General features: G+C 41.0%; 1 protein-coding gene across 1 annotated transcript in view; it reads left to right on the top strand.

Annotated features, from left to right (window-relative positions):
- Positions 1-4,514: 4,514 nt before the first annotated feature.
- ptpn9a (protein tyrosine phosphatase non-receptor type 9a) overlaps positions 4,515-20,317 on the top strand; it is a 43,450-nt gene continuing 27,647 nt past the window's right edge. The window contains exons 1-2 of the mRNA XM_029758454.1: positions 4,515-5,064; positions 18,291-18,434. Of these exons, the coding sequence (XP_029614314.1) occupies positions 5,032-5,064; positions 18,291-18,434 (177 nt within the window). The 5' untranslated portion in view covers positions 4,515-5,031. The remainder of the gene's footprint in view (positions 5,065-18,290; positions 18,435-20,317) is intronic.

Here is a 20,317-nt window from a genome sequence, read left to right as displayed (position 1 = left end):
CGATCTCGACAAACCATTTCTGTGTGGACCTTGTTTGTGCACGGAGGCATTGTCATGCTGAAACATAACTGTTGCCACAAAGTTGGAGGCACAGAATCATCTAGAATGTCATTGTATGCTGTAGCGTTAAGATTTACCTTCACTGAAACTAAGGGGCCTAGCCCGAACCGTGAAAAACAGCCACAGACCATTATTCCTCCACCAAACGTAACATTTGGCACTATGCATTCGGGCAGGTAGTGTTCTCCTGGCATCCGCCAAACCCAGATTTGTCTGTCGGAATGCCAGATAGTGAAGTGTGATTCAGAGAACGCGTTTCCACGTTGAAAGTCACTGAGCTCTTCAGTCAGGCCATTCTACTGCTAATGTTTGTCTATGGAGATTGCATGGCTGTGTGCTCGATTGTATACACCTGTCAGCAACTGGTTTGGCTGAAATAGCCGAATCCACAAATTTGAAGGTGTGTCCACATACTTTTGTATATAGTGTATTACGCTGGCAGCACGATCGCGGATTTAAAAAAATTATAATAAGAGTCCCTCCACTAAGACATGCTAAACTTGGAATATCAATATTTTTTTGCACTCTGGTGCAGTACAACTGTTTTTCACAGCACTGCAACCACCTTTTAATGTATGGATCATTTCACGTACTATTATTTATATATTGTATTATTTATACAAGTATTTCTGTAGAACGTTTACACCAACACTGGTATGTTGACAGCTATTGTGTAGGCTAAATGTAAAGAAATACACTTTTAATAAAATACAAATATGTCATTGGAATTACTCAATATTGTCTACAAAACTTAAATTGGTCTAATGTGCTGGGCAACAGGTATAATACAGAATGCTAATGACTCCTTACTCCACCCACTGGAATTGAATGCACTGCATATAAATTACATATTGGCTTATGGAGAAAGAACTACTCTATGTGCCGATGTAAATGTGGGGTTAGGATTACTCAGTAGGGTCTGTGAAATCTATATATGTTGTATTTATTGGGGGACTTAGGTCTATATACCCAGCAGCACTTTTTACTCCACCCATTCCAGTGGTCCCAATGCAATACACTGCAAGCCTATAAATGACATATTTGCTTATAGAAAGTACAAAAAAACTCTTTGCCAAAGTAAAAGTGGGGTTGGGAGTAGAATCTACATGAAGTATACAAAACATTAGAAACACCTGCTCTTTCCATGACAGACTGACCGATATTAGAAAGGTGTTCCTAATGTTTGGTACACTCAGTGTATGTATGGTGTTATTTCATGGGGCACTGAATAGTACAGTGTGTTGCTGGCCACATGACAAATTACTGTAATACTGCTTTCAGTGGTCAAGCTCTGTCAGCCCTAATGTCATCCATGCTCCAATTACATTACTTGTGAAGGTAGACAGGCCAGAAGAGAGTTACACAGTCGGTTTTGTGACAGCAAAGCAGTTATGCCAAATGTGCCTAGAACATCCCACAACTGGTGGGGTTTTAAGCATGTGATAGGGCCAGTGAACTTAGTCACATTGGAAAGTTATAGCCATAGATATGCAACATGTAGTAGTAATTGCATTACTTTAGATCTTATGATGGATTCCTGAAGCCAGTATGAAAGAGTAGAGGATACACTACTTTCAATTCATAAATACCTGGCATTAGTCTCTGGCAATGCATGGAGTTGTGGTAAATGTGACACTAAACTATGAATTTTTTCATCGGTGCCCCCATTTTAGAAAACTGTCAGACGGTAGTCGTTGTGGTGTAAATGTGTGATTGTTCTCTAAAGACTTAGAGTGCAATGTGAATACAGTGTCACAATGGCATGAGAGACTATTTTATGAGTTAGAGGGGAAATTAGTTGAAGGGTTTTAAGCTTGAAGAATGCAGCAGACAGTCTCTTGTAATGCATTTTAAAACTGTACAGAAAATAACGTCGCTGACCTTGATAATCACCACAATATAACTTGCTAATACTCTTGTTTTTGAAAAAAAGTTTAATAGCCCTTACTGTATACTGCTAACCTTGTTATATAAGCAACACATACAGTGCCGTCGGAAAGTACTCAGACCTTGACTTTTTCCACATTTTGTTACGTTACAGCCTTATTCTAAAATTGATTAAATTGCTAGGGTTGCACGAGATATCGGTAAGAATATCGGAATCTGACGATATTAGCTCAAAATGCCAACATTGGCATCTGCCCGATGTCTAGTTTAACACCGATGTGCAAAACCAATGTCAAAGCTGACGTTCATACCTATATAACGTAGGTAGATGACGTAATGACTGCATGAAAAATATAGCGCTACATGTTCAAAGCATTACTAACCTAGGCCACAATTTCGGCTGTGTGGAAGAGTAAGAACATTTCAGCGAGACAACTCAAAGGCGAAATACATTAACGCCAAGATAATGGAATTCATTGCCCTTGACAATCAACCGTTCTCTGTCGTGGTTGACGTTGGCTTTCGCCGACTGGTCGAGCACCTTGAGCTCCGGTACACACTACCAAGTAGGCGCTATTTTTCAGACGTTGCCCTACCGGAGTTACACAGTATTGTTGAAACTATCATCTATGAGCTTCTTGCTATGGCTGTCACTGCTATTAGCTTCACGACTGACATTTGGACCAGCGATGTCAGCCCCATGAGCATGCTGAGTCTGACAGCACAGTGGGTCGACGAGGATTTCGTACTGAGGAAAGCCGTATTGCATGCTCAAGAATGTGCTGGTTCTCACACCGCTGATGCTATTTCAATGGCATTTGAGAACATGTTTGAAACATGAAAACACTCCTAACTCTATTCGAACAACTGACTCGAGAAATAAGCTAATCAACTGCGTCTGCAGCAAACGTGATACCCTCTGTCATGGCATTGAAATGCCTGCTCAACAAAACTGCCGACAGACCGTGGGGTTAACTTAGAAAAGTACTCTACTAGAGACTGAACAAGCGATTTGTGGCATTCTCTCTGAGCCTCGCCACCATGCTCGATGCTAGGTACAAAGACCGCTGCTTCGATGCAGACAAGAAACAGGGTTTTCGTGAAATGTTACAGACACAGCTGGACAAGTTGGAAACGGACACAGTGACAGTGCGCACCGAGGAAGAGAGGCCACGGACAGACAGAGCTGAAACTTCGCTGCTTGACATGTATGATGAAATCCTGGCTGAGAATGAAACAACTGAACAAATGAACAATGAAACAGCACAGCAAGTAAGTGAAAGAAATAGGTGTTGATTATGTTTTACTGGTAATGGGGACATACGTAAATGACAACAAACTAACTATTTGGTGTGTGTGTGTGTGTTTATCAACTATTTAACTGTACTAGAATGCTTAAAAGGCCGCTAAAATGTTAAATATCGGTTATCGGTATCAGGTTTTTTGGCAAGGAAAATATTGGATATCTGTATTGGCCAAAAATGTCATATCTGTGCTTCCCTATTTGTTACTTGTAAATAATTGCTGTTCTGAAAGCGTCATTATGTTGTGTACTAATATCCTGGATGATATTCATTAGGTTTTTTGAGAATTGAGTGCGTATTGTGCTGCTATGTATTTAGACCTCAGTGACCCATGAAAAAAAAACATTTATAGATTCTACGGACCCTACTGGGTACTCCCAACCCCACTTGGAGGGCTATGGTCAGTCTGTCCTATCTGTCCTTCTTGTCTGCATTGAAGTAGCGGTCTTTGTGTGCTCCCTCTAATTCTCCCCTCTCTCTCTCTCTCTCTCTCTCTCTCTCTCTCTTCTCCTGGAGGACCTGAGCCCTAGGGCCATGCCTCAGGTCTACCTGGCCTGATGACTCCTGGCTGTCCCTGTCCCCAGTCCACCTGGTCGTGCTGCTGATCCAGTTTCTGCTGTTTTGCCTGTGGCTATGGAACCCTGACCTGTTCACCGGACGTGCTACCTTGTCCCAGACCTGCTGTTTTCGACCCTCTCGGTCTCCCTCTCTACTCTCTACTGCACCTGCTGTCTCGACCTCTGAATGCTCGGCTATGAAAAGCCAACTGACATTTACTCCTGAGGTGCTGACCTGTTGCACCCTCTACAACCATTATTTGACCCTGCTGGTCATCTATGAACGTTTGAACAGCTTGAAGAACTTAATGGCCATGTACTCTTATAATCTCCATCTGGCACAGCCAGAAGAGGACTTCTTTTTGGGTTCCTGCCTTTTCTAGGGAATTTCTCTTGACACCATGCTTCTACATCTGCATTGCTTGCTGTTTGGGGTTTTAAGCTGGGTTTCTGTATAAGCACTTTGTGACATCTGCTGATGTAAAAAGGGTGTTATAAATACATTTGATTGTAAAATTCAATCAAATCAATCATCGACATAAACAATATTTATGTTCACTATAACCCCAATATTGTCAACATACCAGCCTGACATTTATATATATATATATATATATATATATATATATATATATATATATATATATATACACATACATACATACATACATACATATGTTTTGAAATGCAGGCTTTTATTTTGAAGGTTTTACATTACCATAGAAAATGACGTCATTAGTGCTGCTGGCAGAATAGTCGTCCAGGCGACGTACGTAGAGAATAAAAGATTGAACACCATGCCTTTTGACTTTACTCTTGATTCTTAGCAAAGGTGGGTGACTTTACTATCTGGACAAATGGGTCAAATTCGATCAATTGCGATTCGTCCCAGAGAAAAGCCAAACTGTTGAGGACTATTTTCTTCAATACTCGAGAAGATTTGACACAACAGCGATTTTCGCTCATGCATGAGTGTTTTGATGGAAGATTCCATATAATTTCTTATTCGACTCAAACAGGCCAGACAAAGAAAAACGGTATACGTTTTCCATTTCTATATGAGGAACATTTCCGTTTTGTGAAATGCCAGTAACCTAGGCAAAACCGGTTGATGTACTGCCCGGTACGAGGATAGGACTGTCGTCGTTTTTCTTTAGGAAAATAAAAAAAGGCCACCGAATTGAAGAATTAAGGTGTCAAAATCTCAAGAACGAGACTGAAGAATGGCAGCCAGTTTGTCAGCGGAGGAAGAACAGGTAATTTTGAAAATAATAAAAAATCGTGTGTGTGTGTGTGTGTGTCTCTCTCTCTCAAGTAGTTGCATTCCAGGTAGCCTACCATAGCCAGAATCCGACTTTCGTTAATTTCTTCTCTCTAGTCTGAATGGTGTGGTACAGTATGCAGTGGCGGTTCTAGACCATTTCAACTGGGGGGGGGCAAAGCTGGGGCCAGTTGTACTGTTAGAGGGGCCAGTTACATTAGACGTTATTGTTGTCATATCTTTATCTTCACTGCATTAGCAGGCAAAAGACCATGTTCATCATGCATATTGCATGTGGTACGATACTGTTGTGTTCCGCCTAAAGCCGTCCCTCTAGAAAATGTTTGGGTTAAATTAGTGTTCCGAGTTGCCACTGTCTAATAACGGATGTAAAAAAAGAACGATAGCAAAAATATGTTATGTAAAAATGATTTCATACTCCACATTTAGGGGGGGCACAAGGGGGTCCAAAATTGTTGTCACAGGGGCACCACCCCAGAACCGCAAGTGACCGTATGCTAGCCCAATAATTTACTGTTAATGCGAGCCTACCGTTACTGTAGCAGGCCATTGGATTCCATGAAAATACGACGCCACGCATTGGCGTGAGTAACCGGAAGTGTTGTCGAATCCAACGATTTGCTTTAGCATTAGCTAGCCTAGAATGCATTGCTGAAGACAATTTGAAGTTTAATTAAAATCTAGCAGTATTTAATTGTTCTCAATGTATAATTAGGAGTACAGCGCCCTCTCCCATCCCCGTATTCTGATACGTTTAACGAGCCATCTCCCGCCGACTCCGCGGTGTCCTGATCACGGCACCCTGCAGTTCAGACCTTAAAGGGAAAATGTAATTACAACGACCTTAGTGTCTAACTCTTTAGGCTACCTACACCACTACTGCAAGTTATGCTCTTAAATGGTTAAATTGTTGCGACGCAGGCATCCCGATCACAAACATTGTATACATTTATGGCATGGGCCTTTACATTGTCGCATACGTTGACGATGTTTCTAACATGAACATTTCAAATATTACAATGGATTGTTTGTGATTTATTATAGCTAGTGAAAAACACAATGGTAACTTGATTTCTGCGAATGTAGACAGTCAATGAAATGCTATAGTATTAGAAACTGTCTAAGGGGCGGCAGGTAGCCTAGTGGTTAGAGCATTGGTCCAGTAACCGTAATGTTGCTAGTTCGAATCCCGGAGCTGACAAGGTATAAACCTGTCGTTCTGACCCTGAACAAGGCTGTCATTGTAAATAAGCGTTGCCTTGTTAAATTAAGGGCAAGAATCTCAAAAGCAATTATTTGTGCACACACTTTATATTTGCATTGATGCCCTTAACCCTTAACATGCCACACAACAACAATATGGCTAGTACAGGTCAATATATCCATGCCAAGCTGTTGCCTCTAATTTTTTTTTAAACCAGGCAGGGAGCTGGTATTATATAATGATAGGCTATCTATTGCTAGAGTGGTATTGTCCATATGATTAACATTTACCCACAGCATAAAAAGGAGCTGGTTGACCTATTGTAGGTCTATTCATGCTATAAAGGCTGATGTTCCTTTTTCCAGCCTGTTGGTAATGATGCTCTTTACACTTTCCAGGCCCTAATCCCATTTCCCATTCCCCGTGGCTCATCTGGCCGGCAGGCAGTAAGTCTTATCTGGGGACTTAATTTCCTCTGCGGTCCCAGCCATGGTGGAGGGCTGAACGCCTGTAGGCTGGGTTATTAGATCCTCAGCCTGGTTGTGTCCGGTTGTAACAGGGGTCTCTGGGGGACTCTGCTAGTATGGTGGAACTTCACTTATAGGCAGCTGTTAAAAACATTTCCACTGGAGTGATGCTGCTGTTGTGGGGATACTTTGTGTATGTTGGGGGAGGGGGCAGGCAGTCAGTCTGCTCCCAGGAAGCTTAACAGGAAGAAAGAGCGAGTGGGGGATAGAAAGAATGACGCACGAGACTTCCTGTAAGGATCGACTTGTGCCAAATGGGACTGAACGGAATAGGATGGCACTCTCCACATATGGCTAATGTCGAAGTGTCTCAGCAATAATCATGATCATGTTACATATGAATCACCTTTAACATTTCTAATATTAACTGCTCATACATTTAGCAAGACTATAAGGCCTGGCTGGTTTCTTTTAGATTCTGGCCTGTATATCCTAGTAGTGATGCACGGTATACCAACATTTCTGTAGTTCTTCAAAACGGTTTCTCGTGGCGTCTACTGATTTGAGAGGATCAAGTCTATCAGCACAGCCGATCCTTTTATAGTGTGAGTACACCGTTCGTGCCTCCTCTTGCCTGCCTGTGCCACTTACTCATTGCTAGCTGTAGCCTGCCATGAGGAACCACTGATCTCACTGGGAGTCTGTACTGCATCAGAAATTAACACACTTGAATAATGCAACATGGCATGTAGAAATGTTGAAACTGTTAATTACTGACTACCCAAAACAATGTCTAGTACAGGCTAGAACACTGCATACAATGGGAAGAAGATACCGATAGCTTTCCTTGCTAGCTTACAGCTGAAGCCACATCAATTCACTACTCGTGTACCTTGTTTGTGTATGGAAATATGTTTTTAAAGGGGAAGTTCACCCGAAAACACTTCTGGGCACTTTATAACACTTACCTGGCTGTTTGTCAGGCAAGTGTTAGACTGTTTTTAGGTCTGTTTTTTTGAGTATTTACATTTGTGTTTTTATATAAAAATGCAGAATTTTCTAAATGACCAAAAATGCATTTATGCCTTTTTGTCACATGCTTTGTAAACAGGTGGAGAGTAACAGTGAAATGCTTACTCACAGGCAATGTTCCCTCTAAGCTTTGCGTGTGCAGTAGCCCCGAGACTGACATGCTGAAATATCAGCCTACCGAGAGAAGCAACAGATTGTACTTCAATCAACTTTCTAGAACAGTGGTCACCAACCTGTTGCTCACGATCAACTGGTTGATCTCCAATGCATTCCTAGTCGATCGGCAAACATTTCTGGGAAAAAAAAAAAAAAAAAGCTTTGAGGTCCTATTTTTATTTTTTTATTCTCTCTGGATTTTGCGGAAGGCGCACCCGATTCAGCTGCCTTGCGCTCCAGGAAAGCAAATTGTTGCCATTTTGAACCATTTCATGTGTCTGAAGGTACAAACACTGCATTTCAGGTGGGCACAGAGAGCAAATCAAGTGCACTATAGGCCTACCACTGGCCAATCGGATGGCTCGGATGACCGTGTCTGCGGTAACGTAACAAGCATAAAAGAAAGCTACAGCAAAGTTGATACTGTGAGATTTTTACAACCGTGACTAGAGACTGTCAACGAAATACAGCAAAGAGATGTTGTTTTTATGAGTGCGTTCAAGTTCTTACTCAGCACTGTTCAACACTTACATTTATTTTTTTATAAGCCATAAAATATGTTCTTCCTATTTCCGGTCTGCACTACAACAAGCACTGCAGCAGTAATGAGTCGGAAAGTGTTCAGACCCCTTTTTCTACAACTTTAATATCACATTTACATAAGTTTTCAGACCCTTTACTCAGTGCTTTGTTGATGCACCATTTGGCAGCGATCACAGCCTCGAGTCTTCTTGGCTTTGATGCTACAAACTTGTCACACCTGTATTTGGAGAGTTTCTCCCATTCTTCTCTGCAGACCCTCAAGCTCTCAGGTTGGATGGGGAGCGTCACTGCGATGCTATTTTCAGGTCTCTCTAGAGACATCCGATTGGGCTCTGGCTGGGTCACTCAAGGACATTCAGAGACTTTTCCCAAAACCACTCCGGTGTTGTCTTGGCTTTTTACATTTTTTTTTTCTAAATATTTATATTTTATTTGTAATAATGACAATTACAATACTGAATGAACACTTATTTTAACTTAATATAATACATTAATAAAATCAATTTAGTCTCTAATAAATAATGAAACATGTTCAATTTGGTTTAAATAATGCAAAAACAGTGTTGGAGAAGAAAGTAAAAGTGCAATATGTGCCATGTAAAAAAGCTAACGTTTAAGTTCCTTGGTCAGAATGTTTGAAAGCTGGTGGTTCCTTTTAACATGAGTTCAATATTCCCAGGTAGGAAGTTTTAGGTTGTAGTTATTATATGACTATTTCTCTCTCTACCATTTTTGTATTTCATATCTTTGACTATTGGCTGTTCTAATAGGCACTATAGTATAGAGAGCCTAATCTCGGGAGTTGATAGGCTTGAAGTCATAAACAGCGCAATGCTTGAAGCACAGCGAAAAGCTGCTGGCAAACGCAGGAAAGTGCTGTTTGAATGAATGCTTACGGGTCTGGTGCTGCCTACCACCGCTCAGTCAGACTGCTCTATCAAATCATAGACTTATAATATATAACACACAGAAATACGAGCCTTAGTTTCTGGATTTGACCATATTAATAACCTATCATTTCAAAAACGAAACGTTTATTCTTTCAGTGAAATACGGAACTGTTACTTATTTTATCGAACGGGTGGCATCCCTAAGTCTAAATATTGCTGTTACATTGCACAACCTTCAATGTTATGACATAATTATGTAAAATTCTGGCAAATTAATTAGTCTTTGTTAGGAAGAAATGGTCTTCACACAGTTCGCAACGAGCCAGGCGGCCCAAACTGCTGCATATACACTGACTCTGCTTGCACAGAACGCAAGAGAAGTGACATAATTTCCCTAGTTAATATTGCCTGCTAACATGAATTTCTTAACTAAATATGCAGGTTTAAAAATATATACTTGTGTATTGATTTTAATAAAAGCATTGTTTATGGTTAGGTACACATTGCTTTTTTTTCGCCAACGCGCTTGTTAAATCACTCGTTTGGCGAAGTAGGCTGTGATTCAATGATAAATTAACAGGCACCGCATCGATTATATGCAACGCAGGACAAGCTAGATAACTACACATGGTTGACGATATTACTAGTTTAACTAGTGATTATGGTAAGAATTTGTATAAGATGTTTAATGCTAGCTAGCACCTTACCTTGGCTCCTTGCTGCACTCGCGTAACAGGTAGCCGGCTTGCCACGCAGTCTCCTCGTGGAGTGCAATGTAAGCGCCCATAATCGTTGTCCAAAAATGCAGATTACCGATTGTTATGAAAACTTGAAATCGGCCATTCCGATTAATCGGTCGACCTCTAGTCTTCACTGACATTTTCGTCCTCTCCCTGACCGAGTCTGTAATACCTACATGTTTCAAGCAGACCACCATAGTCCCTGTGCCCAAGAAAGGGAATGACTACTGCCCCGTAGCACTCACGTCGGTAGCCATGAAGTGCTTTGAAAGACTGGTCATGGCTCACATCAACACCATCATCCCGGAGACCCTAGATCCACCCTAATTCACATACCTCCCAACAGATCCACAGATGATGCAATCTTAATTGAACTCCACACTGCCCTTTCCTACCTGGACAAAAGGAATGCCTATGTGAGAACAAAATTAACAGAAATTTGCATCCCTAATACACACCCCTTGATGTTTTCCACATTAAGTTTCTTTTGATTCCATTTTAAATTCAAAAAATTTTTTCCCCCCGCTGGCCTACAGACTACCCCTAAATGTTAAAGTGAAATATTTAAAAATGAAAAGCTGAAATGTCTTGACTGAAGTATTCAACCCCTTTTGTTATGGCAAGCCTCCATATGTTAAGGTGTTAAAATGTGCTTGAGTGAGTTCATAAGTTGCATGGAATCACTGTTTTCAATAATAGTGTTTAACATGATTTTTGAATGACTACCTCATCTCTGTACCCCACACTTACAATTATCTGTAAGGTAACTCGGTCAAGCAGTGAATTTCAAACACCGACTCAACCACCACGACCAGGGAAGTTTTCCAATGCCTCACAAAGGTCACCTATTAGTAGATGGGTAAAAAAAAAAAACGGACATTTAATGTCCCTTTTGAGCATGGTGACATTAATTAATTGAAACAGTTTAATGCTTGTGATAGGAGAAAACAACTGAGGATGGATCAACATTGTAGTTACTCCAAAATATCAGCCTAAATGACAGAATCCAAATATTTCAAAACATGCATCCTGTTTGCAATAAGGAACTAAAGTAAAAAGGCCAAACATTTAGCAAGGATATTTAACTTTATGTCCTGAATACAAAGCGTTATGTTTGTGGCAAATCCAATACAACACATTACTGAGTACCACTCTCCATAGTTTTAATCATAGTGGTGCCTGCATCATGTTATGGGAATGCTTGTAATTTCTAAGGACTGGGGAGTTTTTCAGGATAAAAAATGTGATGGAGCTAAGCACAGGAAAAATCCTAGAGAAACGTGTTTGTCTGCTTTGCAACAGACACTGGGAGACAAATTCACCTTTCAGTAGGAAAATTACTTAACACTAGGGCAACTCTACACTGGAGTTGCTTACCAAGAAGACAGTTAAATATACTTAAATCTAGCACAAGACCTGAAATGGTTGTCTAGCAAGGATCAACAACCAATTTGACAGAGCTTGAATAATGGGCAAATGTGAAGCAATCCAGGTGTGGAAATCTCTGAAAGACTCACAGCTGTAATCGCTGCCAAAAGTGGTTCTACCACACTACCAGGTCACTGACCTCCTCCCTATAGGCTGACTCATTTGTCGGTGATCAGGCCTACCGCCATCGTGTCATCCGCAAACTTAATGATTGTGGTGTAGTGCGCGGCCACGCAGTTGGGATTGAACAGGGCGTACAGGAGGAGACTAAAGACGTACCTAATAGGGCCCCTGTGTTGAGGGTCAGCGTTGCGGATAGGGCCTAAAATTATTTTGTTAGCTATAATTACATCAACAAAACACACAAACAGATGTGCATGCTTTTGTAATGTTTCTAAAACAAATGTATAACTAGTAAGAATTTGTGGAATTGTTTCTTTTTTTTGTGACCCGAGTCTTTTAACCAAAATGTCACAGATGAGACAAATGTTCACCTGCCCCTTTAAGGGCATGAGGTTACCGTGGTAATGCAACTCCAGTCATGTTTGGGCCTGTGAGATTGTCTGACGAGTAGCGCTGTCAGCATTGCCTTTTCCCTAGTGGTTGCAGCTCACATTGAAAAACAACCTAGCTTTTGAATAAAACAATGTAAATAGCCAAGAAACACAAGGATAAAGTCTCACTTCAGTAGACTTTTGTTTCAAGTAAATTAGACTAAATTTTATGCCTGTTTCTAAAAATGTATTTTAAAATAATTTCTTTACATGCAGTGTTGCAGCACGAGGTGGGATAGGCTGTATGATTTGTAGTTCTTTGACTTTGTGTGATCAACTTACTCGGTATTAAAAACAACACATGAAATACTTTGAAAACAGCTACTGAAGATCTTGTTTTGCTATAAATGTGATCATACTTGACTATTTATATTCACAAATGCGAGTGAAATGTTTGTGCTGTGGAGCCCTGACCAACTGCCAATGTGGCTGGTGAAATAGTCATCTTACCCGCCAATGCCAAAATCTACCTGTATGTGGAGGGTGTTTAATTTTAGGCCCTTGGAGGTGTTCAGTTGCAGGGTCCTGAGCTTAGTGATGAGCTTGAAGGGCACTGGTGTTTAACGCTGAGCTGTAGTCAATGGACAGCATTCTCGCATAGGTGTTCCTCTTGTCCAGATGGGAGAGGGCAGTGTGGCGTGCAATAGAGATTGCGTCATCTGTTGGTGCTGTATGTGAATTGGAGTGGGTCTGGGAAGATGGTGTTGATGTGAGCAATGACCAGCCTTTCAAAGCATTTCATGGCTATAGATGTGAGTGCTACGGGGTGATAGTCCCTGTGACCCTGAACAACAAGGTAACTTATGGTGGTCTGCTTCAAACATGGAGATATTACAGACTGGGTCAGGGAGATGTTGAAAATGTCATTGAAGACACTTGCTAGCTGGTCAGCGCATGCTCTGAATGCGTATCCTGGTAAGCCGTCTGGCCCCGCGGCCTTGTGAATGTTTAAAAGGTCTTGCTCACATCGGCTACGGAGTGTGAGATCACAGTTGTCTGGAACAGCTGGTGCTCTCATGCATGGTTCAGTGTTGCTTGCCTTCGAAGCAAGCATAGAAGGCATTTAGCTCATCTGGTAGATTCGCGTCACTTGGCAGCCTGTGGCTGGGTTTCCCTTTGTAATCCGTGGTAGTTTCAAGCCCTACCACATCTGACGCGCATCTGAGCCAGCATAATCAGATTTGATCTTAGTCCTGTATTGACACTTTGCCTGTTTGATGGCTCATCGGAGGTCGTAACGGTATTTTTATAAGTGTCCCGCTCCTTGAAGGTGTAAGCTCAGTGCGGATGTTGCTTTTAATCCATGGCTTCTGGTTGGGATGTACAGTCACTGTGGGGATGTCGTCGATGCACTTATTCATGAAGCTGGTGACTCCTCAATGTTATCAGATGAATCCCAGAGCATATTCCAGTCCTGTAGCTTAGCATCCGCTTCATCAGACCACTTCCATATTCAGCGTGTGACTGGTACTTCTTGTAAGCAGGATTCAAGAGGATAAAGTTACCGTCAGATTTGCCAAAGGGAGGGCGTGGGACAGCCTTTCATGTATTTGTGTGTGTGTGTGTGTGGAGTAAAGGTGATCTAGACTTGTTTCCTCTAGTTGCACAGGTGACATGCTGGTAAAACAGATTTTAGTTTCTCTGTGTTAAAATCACCGGCCACGAGAAGCGCTGCATCTGGATCTACATTTTGTTTGCTTACGGCCCTATACAGCTCATTGAGTGCATTCTTAGTGCCAGCATTGGTTTGTGGTGGTAAATGGAGAACTATGAATTTTTTTTAATTAACTCTCTTCGTAAATAATAGGTATTCTAACGCAGGTGAGCAAAAACTCAAACTCCCTTAACATTAGAGGTTGTGCACCAGCTGTTAAAAGAGATGCCGGAACTTCTACAAACATGGAGCATTGGTGCACTGTGGGAGGCAACCCATCTGTCTAGAGACTAATCAGACGATGTTGGCCTTTTACGGATAGCGGACAATAATTCCACCCAATAACGATATTCAATAAATTGGATCAAAAAAGGATATCTCCTGCTTATCTGAACACATGCGGCCATTCTCATGCTGTGTCATTGTCACAATGTAAGAAATCAACATTTTGAAGCATATTTATTTTTGGATGGCAATTTTCATGCTGTAAAACAGATGTACCACTATCACACGGTTTTGTTCCCCCGCCCCCAAAAATCGGAATCCGTATCGGACCCCCAAAAAATGATCGGTCAGGCTCTAATATGAACTCGGTCACTGGTGGTTCGTATAGCTTTCAGACTTATGAAATGGCCAGTCTCTCATGTCCACTCACTTGATATTGAGCTCCTCTGGCCCTTGTTACAGCATATAGCCAGTCACCCCTCTCCATGTGAACCAAGGAACTCACTGATTAATATGATCCTAACTACTACTGTCAAGTTTCTGAGCTTTCATTTGTCTGCTATCTTAGCCTTTTAAGGAGACGCAACAGACTCTGGGCAGAGTGTATGGGAAGGCTGTGACCTGTTCCTAGAGCAAGCAGTCATTTTTGCTTTTCTGCAGATAGTGCGAGATCAGTAAGAAAATGACTCAGTGAGGATGGACACTTTGCTTTTATTGCAGCATGTGTAACCCAGCAGAACCACTATTTGAGGAACAACATACTGAATCCTTTACAATATGTCAATATTTGTGTGTATCCTCTTGATTCACAGAATTTGCCTGAGCCAAAACATTTGTCTTCGAAGTAGAATTTTTTTTGTTTAGGCCTAATCCTCATGATGGCTATAAGCAGTAGCTAAGCAAACCGGCCCAGAACCTAGGTTGGTGACACACAGGGTCCATAGAATACTTCTTAGGAATACATTCATGCTCTTAGTTCACCTGAATTAGAAAAGGTACCTATCTTGAAGTAACAGGTCAGTAATGGGTCCAACTCTTGGTGCATGTTCAAGTGTAAACTGTGACGGTTAAAAGTTTTGGTGAACCAGAAAGTTATTCTAGAGGTAGGTTACTTTTTAATAGTTTATCCATGCACAAACACCTGTTTTTTAATCCCTCAATAACATTGTAATTTAATGGGCCTATGTGTGAGCCTGAGAGCATATTCTGTGTCCTTGAGTATCACAATTTGTAGTGGTCCTTTATTGAATCCTGGTTGTTGGGCTCTTTTGGATCATAAATAATAGCATTCCTTCATCTTCTCTGGGAGTCCAGGGTTCCTGGTTGTATTTTGAGTAGAGCCATACTGATATCAGTTGACTGGTATTATTGGCTGATATTGGCCCATTTGTTGTCTTTTACCTGAATAATTTTTTGTATCAGTTTTTATACAATTGATATTTATATAGGAAGATCATGCTAATTAGAGTACTTTAAAATGTACTGATAATCTGATTAGATATTGAGGCCCACCTCCTTTAAACACCACCTGCAACCAGAGGAAATGCTTTTTACATGAGATTTCTAAAAGAGCCAGGCCAATATCGTGACTTTCTTGGATTTTCCCAGTTAAAAGAATCAACTGATACACAAACAGAGATGAGAATGGAATAAACTACATGGTGAAAACACAATCCAGCAACACGTTGCAATTTCTTTTTTAAACAATTACAAGTTGGCTTCCTCTTCAGCTTTTAGCTGTTTTAGTAGTGCAGGAGCCCCTGACACTCACCAGTTTGTCTTTGAAAGCCTGGGCTTTGCAAGAGGAGGACGGTGGCATCCTGTCCTTTTTAGCTTTGCTCATCAGTAGCTTTTTGTATTCTTGAAGAGCCTGACTTGACTACCCCCCCCCCCCTCCCTCACTGGCTGGAGAAGTGGAACTCTTGCTTTGAGCTTTCATTTCCCCCCTCGGGCTTCTGTGACAGCTTGCTGGTGCTGCCTGGCTGGGCTCGTCAAAGAGAATGTCCGGAAGCTTTTAGGGAGGACATGGACCTAGAGGGCGTGCACGCTTAGATTGGTCTCTTTACTAGTTGAAACATGATATAATGGGGGTCTCTAGTGCCTTTTCACACTACTGTAGGTTTCACTACTGATTTTGTTTATTTGTATCTTCATTAGATTTTGCAGCTACTTTTCCTTGGGTCCTCAAAAAACACAAAACATTGCAAGTAACAAAACACTGATAGTCCCACAAATGTAAAATACAACAATATACAAACAATACACCATTAAAAAAATACAGAACAAACAGTGTTATGAAGCCCTTTTTGTCCAAATGTGTTTTGTTTTTGAATATTTTATTTAATGGATAATGGGGAAGTTTTAAAGCTTTGAATTAGCTCCTTCAGGCCTGGTGTCTAGAGGGAAAGATGGCATGATATGAGGGACGGGAAGTTAATGGTCCACCTTGACGTTTGCCCCCCCCCCCCCCCCCCACCCCCAAATCAGCTCCAAGCTATTAGATATAGGGATGAACACTGTTGCAATTCTGAAATAACTCCCTGAACATCAATTGAATATTTAAATCTAGCACCTAGCTAATGTTATTTTTCATAGCATTCTCCTATAAAACATTATCACTTTTTACTCTTTGGAAAACATTGTTGTTTCAAATCTCTACTCAACCTTGTAGTTCATAAAGAACGCTTAGATAACTGAGCAGAGTGCTGAAATGGAATTGTGTTCATAGTTATGTAATTGATAAATCAACGGGGGGGGGGAACAGTCCCAGGCAGCATTCATGTAGTATGATGCTGCTGTAATCACTTGGGTCTCTAAAGTACATTTTGCTTAACCATCTTAGTGGCCAAGGTGTCTGTTTGGTGTGCGCACATGGGTGTGTGTGAAATCTACATCGACAGGGCTCTACAGTGCAACCATTTTACTTGCATATAGCCTAAATGTTTTGCTGTGCGACCAGGAATTTTGCGCCTAGACAAATTTGAAGGATTCTAGCTTCATTACCTCAAATATTTTTCATTGTGCTCCCAAATTTCTTTGTGTGCGCTTACATTTTTCAATTTAGGCGCACACGCAAGTTGGCGTAGAGCCCTGATCCATTTGTTTAAAACCGCCATTCCTTCAATAGCGAGGGCACATTTACTTGAAATTGATGTTGCAGTCTTGGATCTCAAGCCTCATTTAACTGTAGCTATTAAACATGGGAGGACTGACGAAGTCAGTGTTTTCTGCACAGAAGCCCAGTGTATTTGCTATGGGCAACAAAAATGAATGGCAACTTATTGGCATTGGGTGAACCATATACACACTCATAAATGAATGTTTCTATTTTTCCTTACACTGTACGTTTATGTACTTAGATGTGAAGCGGTCAAATTAGTGCTGTATTACCATTTTCGACCTTTAATCCCAGAAAATGGGCATTCATTCAAAGAGCGTTGAGGCCTCGATGCCATCTTGTTTCTGGGCTAAAAGTACATTTGGCCAAACCTGTGCTCACCGAGTTTCGTCTTCGAAGTCTTTTCCATTTACGAGAAACGGCCATGTCCGTTTGATGTTTTGACCATTTGCAATAAGCAGCTAGTCGCCATCTGGTGGAATTTTCCTGTACAGCAGAAAAATGTCAAACTATTTAAGCATTGCGGAAATAAATTCTCTCTGACATTTTAGTTTGACTTCCCGGAAAACCGGGCCCTGGGGGGACGACTTGAGGCCGTCGGCCTATTTTAATAACACCCGCGGACATCTAGTAAGGGACTGTGCATTTGCAATATGGAGATGCCACTCATGTCCCTTGTGTAGGTAGGGTTGATAGTCAGACCTTATGGAATCCAGTTGTTCTGATTCAGATTAATAGACCACTGTGGAAGTACAGAAATGTGGAAGCAAAAAGTGCTACTGTACCTATAATTTTTATTTTATATATATATATTTATCCTTTTTTTCACAGGCAAGTTAAGTCCACCCCCCCACCGAACACCCCTTCCTAAGTAAACCTATGGTGGCACCTTAATGAGGAGGAAGGACTCATGGTAATGGCTGTAATGGAATAAATTGAATGGTTTCCATGTGTTTGATACCATTACCTTTACTCCATTCCATACATTATTATGAGCCGTCTGTAGCCTCCTGTGAGATAGCATTTCATGTCATAGAAAGGTCATACATGCACCACTTCCTCATAGGATGTATCATGTTAAACCTGAGTTTCACTTACTCTAGTCTTTCATTTCTCTCTGGAGTGACTACATTGTGTGTGTGTGACCATCTCTCTCTCTCTCTCTCTCTCTCTCTGTGTGTATTTTTAGGCTACCAAGGAGTTTCTGGAGGAAATCAACAAGTGGACCACTCAGCATGGAGTGTCCCCCCTATCCTGGGAAGTGGCCGTCAAGTTCCTCATGGCGCGCAAGTTCGATGTGCTCAGGGCCATCGAGCTCTTCCACAGCTACAGGGTGTGTGTGTGTGGGTGGGGCGTGCCGTGCCAGTGGTTGCTGGTAACTTGTGAAGTTGGGAGGAAGATTTTATGAAAAATTATTTTTAAACTTTTTAGGAGGATTTATTTTAATTAAAATGTTATTTGTTTTATTTCTCCTACATTTGAGGGGGAACATCCTCTTCCTCCCTGGAATAGCCTCCTTTGGTCACATGCAGGTGTATGTTTCCGGTCGTGTGTATGTGTACATGTCGGCATGCACGTTTGGCTTATATGATTGATGGTCATGACAGTGTCATAACGTGTATTTTCTACAAGTTATTTAAAATTAGATTATTTTTTTTAATGACTAAAGAATTTAAGAAACAAACTTTCAAACTGAAGGAAACTTCTTGGCAGGGAAAAAATACATTTCAATAAATGTCTGTTTTGACACAGGTGTCATAACCAGCCATAAAATAATGCAATATGTTACAGCGGGTGTAAATATAGTGTCATGAAAAAGTGAAGTTGAGTGTTACAATATGCACTTACCTAGCAAATAAAATAAGTTGTGTAGAGTACTTCAGCGGTCTAACCAGAACTAGAATGTCATTCTATTTGTCCAAATCTATGGATTTTGGCTGTCTAAGCACACACTGACATGCACAGCTCCCAGGGGAGATTGTCTTCAAGTCTCCGGTGAGTGACGAAGTCCTTTCCATCTATGTAATGTATTACAGGTTATGGATAGATGGATGACATGAGTTTGCCTCAACCCATGTGTCCAGCAGGTTTAGTTCAAGAACTACAGGCAGATGTGAGATGTAGGCTACTGAGGAAGCTTTGCATCGGTCAGTAGCCTACGGAGTAATTTGAGATGAGTGCAATTGTTGAACCTATGTACATATTCTAAACAAAGTAACAGTTTTATGTAGAATAAACCATACTTTCCATAATACTGTAGAAGCAGTGTTCTCCTAATTTTTCTATTTAACTAGGCAAGTCAGTTAAGAACAAATTTTTATTTACAATGACGGCCTAGGAACAGTGGGTTAACTGCCTTGTTCAGGGGCAGAACAACATTTTTACCTTGTCAGCTCGACTCGATCTAGCAACCTTTCGGTTACTGGACCAACGCTCTAACCACTAGGCTACCTGCCGCCCCAGTAATATAACAGTGTGCAAATAATAAAGTTCCCTGTCATGTTTGAAGAGCACACAGCGCCCAAGGTAATGGGTTCATGGTTTTGTGCCTCGGATTGGACAGTCTACTGTGCGCAAATGTGTAGGATAGACTATTGCGCAACGACCAACGCTATTTCTATAAATTATAACAACTTACATAGTGTAATGGGCTTATTCACAATTTGATCTGCTAATGAATTAACATTTTTTTTTTTCTTCTCCATGTTAGACCTGCAATTTTAAACAATACAAGGGGCTTGAAGTAGTCTACTTGAATTTGGAGTAGGCCGCCTACCTTGACAATCAGACGTTTCCTCAATGTGGTGTTTGAAAAGTCCTGGTAATTGTTGTAGCCAATTTCTAAGTTGTCCTGCTCTCTTACAATTATCTGTGATTTCATAATTTTTTTCTTTCTGTTTTTGTCCACTTTAGTTTGTTTCCTGCCACTTCAGTTGAAGGGTGTTGTGTTAAATGCTGGCTTCAACTTGGGTTTCCAAACAAATTCTTCAATTTAAAAAAAAAAAAACCTGCTTTTCGTCACATTCTCTTTATAAAAACAGCGATGGTGTGACACACATGATGAGATTAATGCTACTGCTATTCATGGCTTTGTGTGCCTGTGTCGGCCACATAGGCTACAGAAAAATCTCTATGCATCCCATCGGTTTTAGTCAGGCAATGTCCACATTATTCTCACATACAGTACTTTAGAATGTAATCATAATTTTAATATCA

The sequence above is a fragment of the Salmo trutta genome, chromosome 7 (assembly GCF_901001165.1).
Source record: "Salmo trutta chromosome 7, fSalTru1.1, whole genome shotgun sequence".
NCBI classification, from domain to species: domain Eukaryota; kingdom Metazoa; phylum Chordata; class Actinopteri; order Salmoniformes; family Salmonidae; genus Salmo; species Salmo trutta.
Note: the sequence above shows the minus strand (reverse complement) of the source record. Positions and strands in the feature narration are given on the sequence as shown.